Below are 12,610 nucleotides of genomic sequence, written 5' to 3'. Positions count from 1 at the left end.
CACACAGCCTGCCGCACATCTTATGCAGGCTCATATGCTTCTGAATATCTCCACAGGCCATCAGTTTTCTGTTTTTCGACATTTTTGGCTTCTACAATGTTCCTCCTCCAGGCTAAGCACAAATATCTCTGGCTAGGTATCTCTAAAAGGATAATACATCAGTACAATACGGAGCCTTCTGTCCAAACGTCTATCTGGCCATTTGGTTAAGTTATGACCTCATAAGGAGCAAGATTCCAGATCGGCCCATCTGCGCTTTCATTTTCTCAAAGGCAGAGCAGGATACCCAGGGCTCGGTTTACACCTATCACCATTTCTAGCAACTGGTGGACCATAGGCTGGGGGTATGCATATTAATGTTAAAAAACCTCATAAAGTGACCTTTAATGACATGGTTTCATTTACTTGAGGTCAAGGGAATTATCTTTGAGACCATTCATGAGAACATTGTAAAATTGTCAATGAATGATGAAGTCCAAATTGTTTGACTGAGGTCAAGGAAAAATATTCATGACACAATTATAATGGTCTCATCATCCAATGTAAAGCCCAACTACTTAATGACAGTTTAATGTAATGTAAATTATATTTGAACACATAAAGCTAAATGGTTTATTTAAGTTTGATAATTAGGCCAATAAGCACGCAGCATTCTACCAAGATCTAATAATGCTTGTGATTGGCTGTCTAACGTTACACGTCTCAGAGGCAGGCAGGATAAACTCAACTTCATGCACAGAGATGAGGCTCCCGTAGTAGGAGCTGAAAAATAAAAAGATTTGTGCCGTAATGTTAGAATTTCTTTTTTTCAAAATTGATATCGACATTCAATTGTTTATGAACTTGTATTGAAGTAATGGTATTGGTACCGGTACCGGTATCGCAAATCTTTGAACAATACCCAGCCCTAGTTATGTCCATACTCTTTTAAATATAATGTTACCAAAAGTTCTATTGGTTGCATAAGCAATTTCCCCCTGCAGGATAGAGCTTAGATCGGCCCAAAAAATCAAGCCCGACCCAGCCCGAGCCCGAGCACGTTGTGTCCGATCCCAGCCCGGCCCGACACATTAACTGTAATTATGAGCCCGAGCCCGATTTAAACCAACACATTTTTAACACGTGGGCCGTTATAACTGATGTTCTCAACTACAATTCTGAGTTGTTTGAACTGCAGAAATCTGTTTAGAATAATGCAACAAGGACGAAGCATGTAAACTGCGCTGTTTGTTTATTCAGCACAGCAGGCCCGGTGTGATGCGTGCGAGTAGAGGGGAGACTCCGCGCATGACACGTGTTGCATTTTGTAACTGCAGCCTAACTTTTGTACACATTTGTTACTTTTATATAGCATATATATATTTATAATATTTCTGATTATGGCATAGCTTTCTCCCCACCAAATTAGGCTTTAACAAAAGGATAGTGGCAGAAAATAACAGTCGGGCCGAGAATCTAAACTCTATTGCAGGATCATTAAAAGTATAAAAAAAAGGTAATGTTACAGGCACCAAGACAAACATGTAACAGTATTGCACGCACACACACACACACACACACACACACACACACACAACATCATCATTAATCAACCAACAAGAATTATTTTATATTTAATGGTCGTGTAGTCAGATCATTTAAACAGTATTCAGTGATTGCTATTCACTGGATTATCAGCAAGAATTAAGCCTTTTTATTGGGTGGGCCTGAGTGCCTTAACGGATGGGCCCAGGCCCATCAACAGCTACGTGACTGCTTTAAACTTAAACTTTAAACGTATTATTAAACTTATTTAACATAAGGAGGAAGGTTGGGTGACCCTCACCCGGGACTTAACGTTCTGAACTAACAACTTGAATTTACAACCGGACTCCCAGAGCGTTTAAAAGTTATGCCAAAGGATCCGACTACGCTGACATACCGTAGCAGCCTCCCTCTAACCCGTATTTAAAAGGCTGATGGGACGGCCTCTAGCTCACCCAGTAAGAGTGTTCGCCTCATGTTGGCTGAGTCCTGCAGCGGGGTGGGTTCAAATCTGACCTGCTGCCCTTTGCTGCATGTCATCCCCCATCTCTCTCCCCCTTTCATGTCTATCCACTGTCACTGTCTAAATAAAATGAAAAAGCTCCAAAAAAAAAATAAAAGAAAAAGGCTGATAACCACTGATAACGCCCATTCAATGGAGTGATAACATTATAAACGGGTGAGCAGACACATTATTTCTTGGCTGCACATTTTTGGATGAATGAATCTCTCAATTTAAGATGGATTAATGTTACAGTACTGATTTCCTCCATAGCATCATCAGATACGTATGGGATGTTTCCAATTTGCTCAAATCCATTCACCAAATTTGAATATTTTTTTTAATTTTATTTTGGCAATACATGCCACCCTGTGTTGGCTAATATCTTTGCCCCACCCTGGATTCCAAACAGTGAAACTAGGGTCCCTGTACTTTGACATACATCACACCCTGCGTGTGTTGCTCTTGAGACAGAGAGATGAAAAAAGATAGAGTGTGTGTCTGTGAGAGAGAATGTTAAATGATGCACATCTTTATTGGAAGGATAATAATAATAAATCTTAATAATAGCATATAGCTGTTCTCTCTTCTTCTGTTTACAACTTGAGAGCAGATGTAAGTGAAATTTCTTTGTGGGTGTATTAAAACCTTATGTCGGATTTGGCCAACATTTAAAAAACCTAGAATCTGACCCCAGCCGTGCATCTGCAACCCTTTCCTGCTGCTTGGTTGTAGATAGGCTACATGTAGCAAGTATTGGCCTTTTAAAGACTAAAGGATCTGCCATTTATCACAAAGCACACTTGAAATGATCTTGACTTGATGTTTTTAAATACATTTTCTTGCCTCAAGGCAACCACTAGTCTCCATTTAATTTCCTTTGAGCACAGACTAGTCAGACGCGTTATTATGGATCCCACGCAACATCTATGCAAGACCTGCCCTTCAATAGCATTCACATGCTACTATTGGCTAGGCGTCCATGCTCATGCTGATTTGTCCTATCCCCTGACCAGTCGGCTATCCTAACCTTAACTACTTGAGGTCAGTGCCTAACCCCATCCAATCAGGCTGCTTCGTAGGGCGGTAGTTGCCTAGAAGTTGCGTGGGATCCATAATAACACTTGTCAGACATTTGCCATCTTATGGAATTCCTCTCCGATTACATTTCTACCTACATTGAAAAACCATGTGGGTTACATTAGGCAAAATATTAAATTATATGTCAAAAGACACTATGGGGTTAAAGCTGGTATCTGTGTTTATATAACCTTCGGGGTGGTGGAGTTATTGTAAAACATACAAACCACAGCTGAGGTTTGACAGGGTACTTGAGGCTTTGCATGGCCCCCCGTGGGCTTTGGGCCGGTCCATCTGTACACTTTGACCCCCTCCCCTGACAGTGGTGTTGGCCTAGGTAAAAAAAAAACTGTGTAGTATTGTGTAGTATCAAGTTGGGGCTGGGGAGTTATTCTTAGCTTTTACGTCATTTTACTAATCCTCCTATAGTGGGAACATTGATGGCGTTCCCAAGATACACAAACCATTCCACAGTTCAAGGGAGACAGATCACAGCCCCCATTTATTTTCAAAATTTGTTTCTGGTACAAAATGTGTTGCCACACTCCTTAAAATTTGAACATGAAATGCCAGTGTGAAAGCATCCTTGGACACTCTTTAAACTACTAACTAAATATAGGTTAGCTGGTTGGTTCACACCTGTCATGGTGGATAGTGCCAACAATCTAATGTCCTTAGTTTTGCTTTGGCAGGTTTAGATAAACTGCAGCTGCCACTTTGATCTTCCACCACTGCACAGGTGACAACATGTACAATGTTAATGATATCAGCTTTAAGCTTGTCTTTTGACTCTTTATCATATCATATTTGAATATTGAACAAATTGCATTTCACATATAGTCCATGACAAAATATTATTTATGTATGTTTTGTGTTTTTTTTTTCTTTCTCTTCCCCACTGTTATTAGTTAAACTCGAGCTGTGTCCCAATTGCATACTACACACTAATTTCTTTTTTTTTTTTTGGGGTTACACTGGAAAAGTGGCAAAATGATGACTACTCAAACATGTCAATTTGCAAACAGAATTCACTTGATGTTGAGTGGTGCATTTAACAGAAATGGAGAATTGTTCGAGCTTTTAACTAAGTTGCCGTTTGCCTGACATCTGCCTGCACACATGTATATCATAAGTATCACATGTTGTTTTTTTGCAGTACAAACTGTTTCATTACATTAATTTCACTATTCGCATATAGTAAGGGATTGGGACACAGTGTCTGTCTCCTATTTGTCCAACATTGGTCAGTCTTACCTGCTCCCAGTTTGCTGTGTGGTTTCTTTTCTACTTTCCCTAAATGCAACTTACTTTAAGCATGCATCAACATCCTGCAGTACAACGAAAACATAGCCAGAAAATAATCAAAATAACCCATTGTCAGTCAGTAGCGTCTCTCTCTGATGTACACCCAGAATGCACGGCTGCTTCATTTTTAAATACTTATAGATTTGGAACACAAGAGAGAGGAGCCCGGCCTCCAGTCGAGTGCCTCTCTCAATACTGTCTGTTTTGTATTGTGTGCATCTGGTTGTAGTGTGTGCAAAATTTTGGCTTTGTTCTTTCATCCTAACATTTTTCATTTGATTTGGTTTTAACTGCTCATATTTCTTTGTTTTGATCCAATTGATCACTGGCATTTTGGTTCTAATTATGGTTTTTGGCTTATGAAGTATGTTTAGTTTGTTTTTTTGTCAATCAGATAACATTTAAATCACAGTGTGAAATAATATTCTGATATATTTAGACTTTTTTTGGGGATTTGGAACTACTTTAGTGATTAACTTGTGTGTTATATTTCCTGCAGTATGCTTTTCTGGCAAATATTGAATAAAAAAAGAAGTAAATGTTCAAAACAACAACAGTTGCACAATCAACTCAACTTCAGGCCTTTTTGTAAACATATGCAGAAGCCGACAGATTAGTAGGTGAAGCAGTTCCAGATCAATTGACATACAAATTGATCTTTGCTGAATATTTTTGTAAGACAAAAAACAAATGAATTGCATGGTTAAGAAGTTGCAGTTTAGGGTTTGTCAGACTTGTCAGTGTTAGAGTTCTTCTGTTCTTTTCTGTAGATGGGCATGTATATTGCTCATTGTTTGTATATCCCCATCCCTTCCTTACAGCCAAAAGCTCTAATGCCGCCCGACCGCTTCGTACTGCCTTTACATGGACATGGCAACTGACTTACACTGTCACCCTCATCACCCTCATTTCCTCTGTAGTATGTTCATAGGTCCCAGCCCTTCTTCACTGTCTCCCTTGTCTTTAGAGATATTAAAGTATAGAGTCATCCATCCATTCTACACTAAAGATCAAATTACAATTCAAGCAAAAACTGTAACATGGATAGATTTAGATTCTATTGAAGTCTATTGCAATGAAAACTATGTAGATACACATTCTTTTGTAAAAACAAATTATTTACCAGGAAAAAACAAAACATAAAAAACAGAATTATGGTGTTTATTTTTTATGTTATGTGTTGTGGATGTATGTGTTGTTGCCTCCCTGTACCGTCGTGTTTTAAGATAGAACACAATCTACAGTGGATAAAATTATCTTTAACGGTACCAAGTGGCTATCCAACATTCTTACACGACTTTTCCTTTGTAAATTCTTTTCTTCATGCCTAAATCACGCGGGCAATTTGTTGATGTAAGTTGACAATACACAGTATATGTTTATACTCTTGTTTTAGTTTTTTTGAAGATGCAGTTTGTAGAATGTGAAGAGATGGACTAAAATGTCATTCTTGTGTATGTCACAATGAAAGCAAAGTGACGTAATGAATATGGTAGGTGCTACATGTAGAACCATAAGCAACTCCCAGATCCTATGTTAAGGTACACAATTCAATCTCATGGTGTAGGTTGACTCACTATTCATTATTGAGTCCTACTCAATATGAACACAACATGCTACATGCACTACAAACTGCATCTCCAATCAAGCTGTGGACAACTGAATAAGTCTTTAACAATGTTTTATTGTTTGAAATGATAGAATAGATTTGCATTAATCTACAGATTTGTGTGCTTGTGAATGTTGGTGTTTGTGATCATTTGTGAGTTACACAACAGTTTGCTTTATTGATATTAGGGCTGGGCGATATGGTTGAAAACTGTATCACGATATAAGTTTTTCATATCGGTCGATATCGATAATTATTGATATTTTTTATGACCTATTTAAAATAAGGACCAGAAGAAAAATATATTAAATTTAAACATTTTTATTTTAAACTTAACCCTGCTCTGATTAAAATCCCCTCAGTTATAAAAGCAGAAATGTCAACACAACCATGGAAAACACTCAAATAATTAAATTGTAAACAGGTCTAAAATCACAATGAACACTTAACAATTATCTTTTAACATTAAGGTGCAAAATTAAAGAATAAGTAAGAAATGCTTAATAAAGTGTCATAAAATAGTGCAAAGTGTTAGCTAAATATAAGAAACCTGAGAAGGAACTATTTTCTGCAGGTTTAGTGCTAGGTTGGTAACCTGGCTTCTGGACAGTGCCCAGCATGTCGGCCTCCGTTATTTCTTTGTAGCGTTTAGTAAGGCGCTGATGCAGAGTACCTCTCCATGGTGGTCTGCTGCTTGTAGTGTTTAGTAAGGCGCTGATGCAGAGTACCTCTCCATGGTGGTCTGCTGCTTGTAGTGTTTAGTAAGGCGCTGATGCAGAGTACCTCTCCATGGTGGTCTGCTGCTTGTAGTGTTTAGTAAGGCGCTGATGCAGAGTACCTCTCCATGGTGGTCTGCTGCTTGTAGTGTTTAGTAAGGCGCTGATGCAGAGTACCTCTCCATGGCGGTCTGCTGCTTGTGCCGAGTTGCAGCTGCAGATGTTGTTGGACGTTGATGGCGAATACGGTTGTGCTCCAAAGTGCGAGCGCGGCTAAAGTGGTAAAACAAGTTTATGGTATTACCAGTGTTGGTCTGACGACATTGGTCTGACTACGGTCAGACTTATAAAATCCCCAAAACTGCCATACTGACTTTTCCTGTTTTATCAACAATTTCCTCGCTCGCTGCGGCACTCACTTTCCACTCCACGCCGGTTCTGTTATTGAAGAACACGAGACAGCGATGTGGCGCAACCAAACATGATACTGTTACATGATTGGTTGTTAGAGTGTCACTCCCCACGTTGCTAGGTTGCCAGAGAGTGAGGGCCTTTGTTCATGCAACCAAACTTAATTCACAACCTCTGGTTTCTTCTGATGAAGAAAACAAGTTATCGAACGTTTTATCGACCGCATTTTCTATTGATATTGATTATGTGTCTATCGCGATACATATTGTTATCGTTTTATCACCCAGCCCTAATTGATATACAATGTGCTTTAAATATTCCCAATCCCAATATGCCCACGCTTGATGGCATTGGATACTTTCCATGTCAATGGCACTTTGAATGTTCACTCCTGCTTGAGATCACATTTACATTAAGAATAAATCTAACTTTGCACTTCTCCTTAAAAATTTGTACTACTGTTTTTTTTTTTTTTTTTAAATGTGTGGATCACCATTGAAGGTAATAATGCAGATGTCACAGATTAGAACTGAAGTTGATCAACAAGTCATAAATAATCTGCCATGAGGATTTAGCTTGGAAAAATAGAGAGCAACATTATTAGAGGGTAAGCAATGTTATAGTTTGAAGCCTATTGTTGTTATGGAAATACAGTGTGGGCTAAGTTCCTAAGCCAAGCTCTGTCAAAGAGCCACGCCTCCATGTTACAGCAAAAGACAACCAGACTTTGGTTTGAAAAGCAGTTATACAGTTTTTCATCATACACTTTGAATGCTTTGTCAATTGTCGGTTGTTAGGGAGTACCAACTGATAGTGTTCTGTTGTGTACAGCAGGTTTCAATAATAACTCAATTTACCAAAACTGTTTCTTGCTCTTATTTATCATGGAAGAACATTTCAAATGTTATGGTGCGCACATCTCTAGAAAGCCTTATTATTAGCGTACCCAACTGAAAGTGATATGCTAAGCAAACAGTTCAACAGACAGTTGTAGCTTTCCATTGTGGCAGATTCATCAAGCTTAGATTTGAGTTCAGACAAATTTGCAAAGAATTGGTCTGATTTTATATTTCATATTTTCATTTTATATTATATTTTTTATTGTAGTATAAAGTAGTATAACGAGCATGTAGCCTATATATTGAAATAGATTTGTTAGAGGACCTGGTCTCCTGTTTTTCTGGTGAGCAAGAGGCTAACTGTAAAATGAAGCTGTTAAACATTTAATAAAGGAGAGTTCACGGCATGACATCTTTTACTCAGGCTAGTATTCCACAAAGGGTGAGCATTCAGGTGACTTTACTCTGCCATTGACATGGTAGGAACTAAGATATATTATAGTTCAACAGTGTTTTCTTGAGGTCACAGAGCTGCTCTTAAAACAGATCATTGTCACTTGTTGAATAAAATATAAATGAGCCATAATAAACTTTTTTTTCTTTTAAATCTGGTCAAGATACAGTACAGAGAGGCCCGGTGAAAAAGCAATCAACATTTGAATGACAGTATAATGAAACTGACAAAACCTCTCTGTAAACCATGTAGCCATTTAAACATTTTTTTTTCAAATGCTATAAATTTGAATTAAACACCGAAAATTCAGTGGAAGTAATCATTAATTTTACATGCAAAGAACGTTGTGGTTCAATACAACGTACATCCATGTTATTTTTTATTTCGTTGAAAGAAATGTATTTCTGATATAAAAACAACTTTAAAAACAGGTCCAATTTGACCCGAGAATAAGACAAGGGTTAACCTTCCACTATCTGGAATATCTTTCATGGAAATAGCACATATTAGCTTCTGGCTTGTTGATACAGTCTGTATACATTTAAAAAAGTTTTCCAATGGTTTGCACATGACAATAAGGACTGCTGACTTTATATAGAAATATTTGTTATTTCTCATGACAAATTCTTGGAATGTGCATCCAATTTAATATCAGTCCTGATTAACCAAAGTGAGTATAAAGAAATCATTGATTTGCATGAATTCATTGATTGAGGATTTATCTAATTTTTTACAAACAGCTCCACCTTCACTATTCAAGTGGCTACACATACTGGTGTTTGTTTCCTCTCACTGTAATTTAACTTTACGATTGAGATCACCTTTACATCCAGAGCAGCTCTGTATCTGAGAAATGTTTGTAGAACTGTAACTATAGTTTTCTGTATTAGCAAAATAAGGCAAAAGGTTTAAGGTGATTGGAGAGCCATTGAGCTGTAAACATTGATGTCATTTATATTATAACAGCAATCTGTAGTTTGGATAATACATTTTATCTTAACCAAATTCATGTTACTGTATATGTTGTGATGATGTGAAATTAAAGTAATTTTTAATATTAGATGTTTTTCTTCTTATTTAATATGGGGGGGAGGGCGGGGGGGTGGGGTGGGAGGGGGGGTGGCGTAACAACAACTATAGTATCTTTTGATTTTAACTATGAATAGGTTTTCATTTATTTGTATTCAGCAAATAAAGTTTATTAGTTTACATTTTTTACAGATTGCTCTTTGCCCTAAAAGTTGCTTGACTTATATTGAGGAAGAATCAAGTATACTTAACTATAGCAAGCAAATTGAATTTGAAGCAAACTTTGCTTGATATTTCTGGCTCATCCTTGTACACCTCTTAAGCCTTTTGAAATATATAAAATATGCCAATTTTCCTTTCCTTAATCTAGCAGTCTTGAATTGATATGCCAAGTTTTGGTTGGTTTTGGTTGTCTGCTTTGGTATTCTGTCCAGATGTATGTACAGTAACTTAGTATATTTCATAAAACCCTAAAGTTGTCCTCTAACATGACTTGACATGCCTGTCTGTCTCCAACCCCAGGAGCTGAGTTAGTCATCCCAGTACTTCAGGATCCATTAGCGCACCCCTCCTAGCTACTTGTGCACCCTTCATTCCCACTCCCTCAACCCACCACCCACTCCTGACCATTATTGAGACCACCAAAGAGTCCCTGTCCAAGGCCACTGAGGCGGGGGTACCTTGCTTGTCGGACCGAGGCAGCGATGATTGTGATGATGATGGCTTGGTGATATCGGGGTCTGGCTCTGGGGAAGCGTTCAAGTCTAACCTGCCCCCTACTGGTGATGAAGATTTTTACACGACCTTCTCCTTGGTAGCAGCTAAGACCTTATCCACGTCAGGCTTTGAAGGTGGCTACGAGACTTTTAGACCTAACAAACCTTCAATCTCCAGACGCAGTAGGACTACCACTACCGCCATACTAACCGCCGACCAGAGCCCCACCACCGCCACCTCTGCCTCCACCGCAACCCTCCACAATGCTCCGGCCAAACAGCCGGCTGGCATAATGAATAACCGCGAGCTAAAACCCCAGCCCGACCTAGTGTTGCTTCCATTGCCCACAACTTTTGAGGTAGACAGCAGCAAGCTGAGGGGCCCATTAATAACCTCCCCAATGTTCCGTAATATACCCACAGCACTCCCCACAGAGCCGGGCGTCAGGCGAGTTCCAGGGCCCTCGGAAGTGGTCCGTGAATCTAGCAGCACCACCGGGATGGTCATCGGAATAGTGGCGGCCGCTGCCCTGTGCATCCTCATCCTTCTGTATGCCATGTATAAGTACAGGAACAGGGATGAAGGCTCCTACCAGGTGGACGAAAGCAGGAACTACATAACCAACTCAGCTGTGCAAAGCAACGGCGCTGTCATTAAGGACAAACAGCAGAGTTCGAAAGGCAGCAACAAGAAGCAGAAAAATAAGGATAAGGAGTATTATGTGTGACTGTGAGACTTTCGTGAACACGAGAGAGTGAAGAAAGAAAGCACTAAGAGAACATTGACTTATCAGTTTCCTTGCAAGGAGCTATGACAAATGATGGTATAACATGGAACTTGAATAATCTTATACTGTGCTGAGTAGTGATGATGATACGTACTGTAATATAAAGCACACTTACTATTGTAAGCATAACAACAAGGCTAAATAGCAACTTTAGAGACCTTACTCTTCTATCTGGTCAGAGACGTTATCAGTATAGAAATATTTCACAGCTACATCATTCTCCCAAGTGACTTTTAGAGCTATGTGATCCTTAGCATTAAACAAAAAACTTTTTTTGTAAAATTGTTAATTACAAAAGGCTCATAATCTTATACATTTTCAGCATGTAAGCAACATGTAGTGCTTAACAAGAGGGTCAGGCACACCATCATTGTAGAAGTAAAAAAGGACTCTTGCTGTATCAGAGTATGACACATTTTTATGTTTTATACATAATACAAGTGTGGTGTCTAACTTATATTTGCTTTAAGCAAAAGGGAAAAAATGACAAAAAGAACAGTAAGAAAAGAAAACTATTTCTGTGTATAAAATGATTCCAAGTAAGGAACTTGCCAGGGGCAAGATCTCCTAAAATCTGTTTGCTCTGGCATCCGATTCACCACAACTATTTTCATTGTTTGACAGAAAGAGTGACCCACTTTGTGGGAAGAAGTGGCCACTCTCTAGGTAAAAAGCAACTGATTGTAAAATGCATGCCATCCTAATTCTACAGTAAAGTTCAGTACAGTAAAAGTCAAGTATACAGTGTTCAACTTGGACCATGTTCTCTTAATTAATGCCAAACAGTTGTTCATATCAGATCAGAACTCCTCTCAAAAATGTTAACCATGGAAAAAACAGTCTTTTAAAAAAAAAAAAAAAAGGTCTGTTATTGATGCGCAGCTAGTGGTGGTTTTATCTTTTTGCAAAACTGTTTGTTGGTTCATTGCCTGTTGTTCTCTTTTTCTATGGAGGTGTCAGGAGGAAGACAAATGCAGTACTACAACACTGTTACAATGTGTATAAAGAAATAAATCAAACGTTGAAAGTGTGAATTCTATCTGCTGTCACAGTCAACTGTGTCAAGAAACAAGAAATTTGTTTACATATTTTATTACATGCTAGCTGTTGTACTTTGTAGGTAGGAAATTGTACATATACCATGACAGTTGTAATTTTTAGTACCTCTATTGTACAGACTGAACATATGGTTTATCAGCGTATTTCATGACAGAATCTGTTAACTGTTAATTTACATGGAGAAAAACTTTAATGGGAATGTGGAGAATCATATTAATATTTCATAAAGAATAAAATGTATTGTTAGCCTAGAGATCTAACCAGAGATGTTTCTAAAGTTGCATGAATATTTAACTACTTGCAGTTGTCCAACAAATACAAGGTGCCCTTCCTTCTGTATCATGGCTTTCTTGTTCTGGGTTACACTAGTGATATTTCTTTTTGAAAGAATAAAGTCAAAGTTATGACAAATACAGAAAGACAAAGAGGTTATAATGGATGGGGGTTCACAGTTCAAGAGCTAAAATGGCGTGTTTTGTTTTTAAAGTGGGACTGGTCACCTCAAATCATTGTCTTGTCACCGTTTTATCATTAATTAACAATTTTTTACTGTCCATTTATGTTTCCATTATCTGCCA

General features: G+C 38.3%; 1 protein-coding gene across 1 annotated transcript in view; it reads left to right on the top strand.

The window, feature by feature from the left end:
* The window catches only part of nrxn3a (neurexin 3a), a 232,902-nt gene extending 221,895 nt beyond the window's left edge, over positions 1-11,007 (top strand). The window contains exon 25 of the mRNA XM_028565234.1: positions 10,609-11,007. Within this exon, the coding sequence (XP_028421035.1) occupies positions 10,609-10,913 (305 nt within the window). The 3' untranslated portion in view covers positions 10,914-11,007. The remainder of the gene's footprint in view (positions 1-10,608) is intronic.
* Positions 11,008-12,610: the final 1,603 nt, after the last annotated feature.

The sequence above is a fragment of the Perca flavescens genome, chromosome 20, assembly GCF_004354835.1.
Source record: "Perca flavescens isolate YP-PL-M2 chromosome 20, PFLA_1.0, whole genome shotgun sequence".
NCBI classification, from domain to species: Eukaryota; Metazoa; Chordata; class Actinopteri; order Perciformes; family Percidae; genus Perca; species Perca flavescens.
This window is presented reverse-complemented; position numbering and strand designations above follow the sequence as displayed.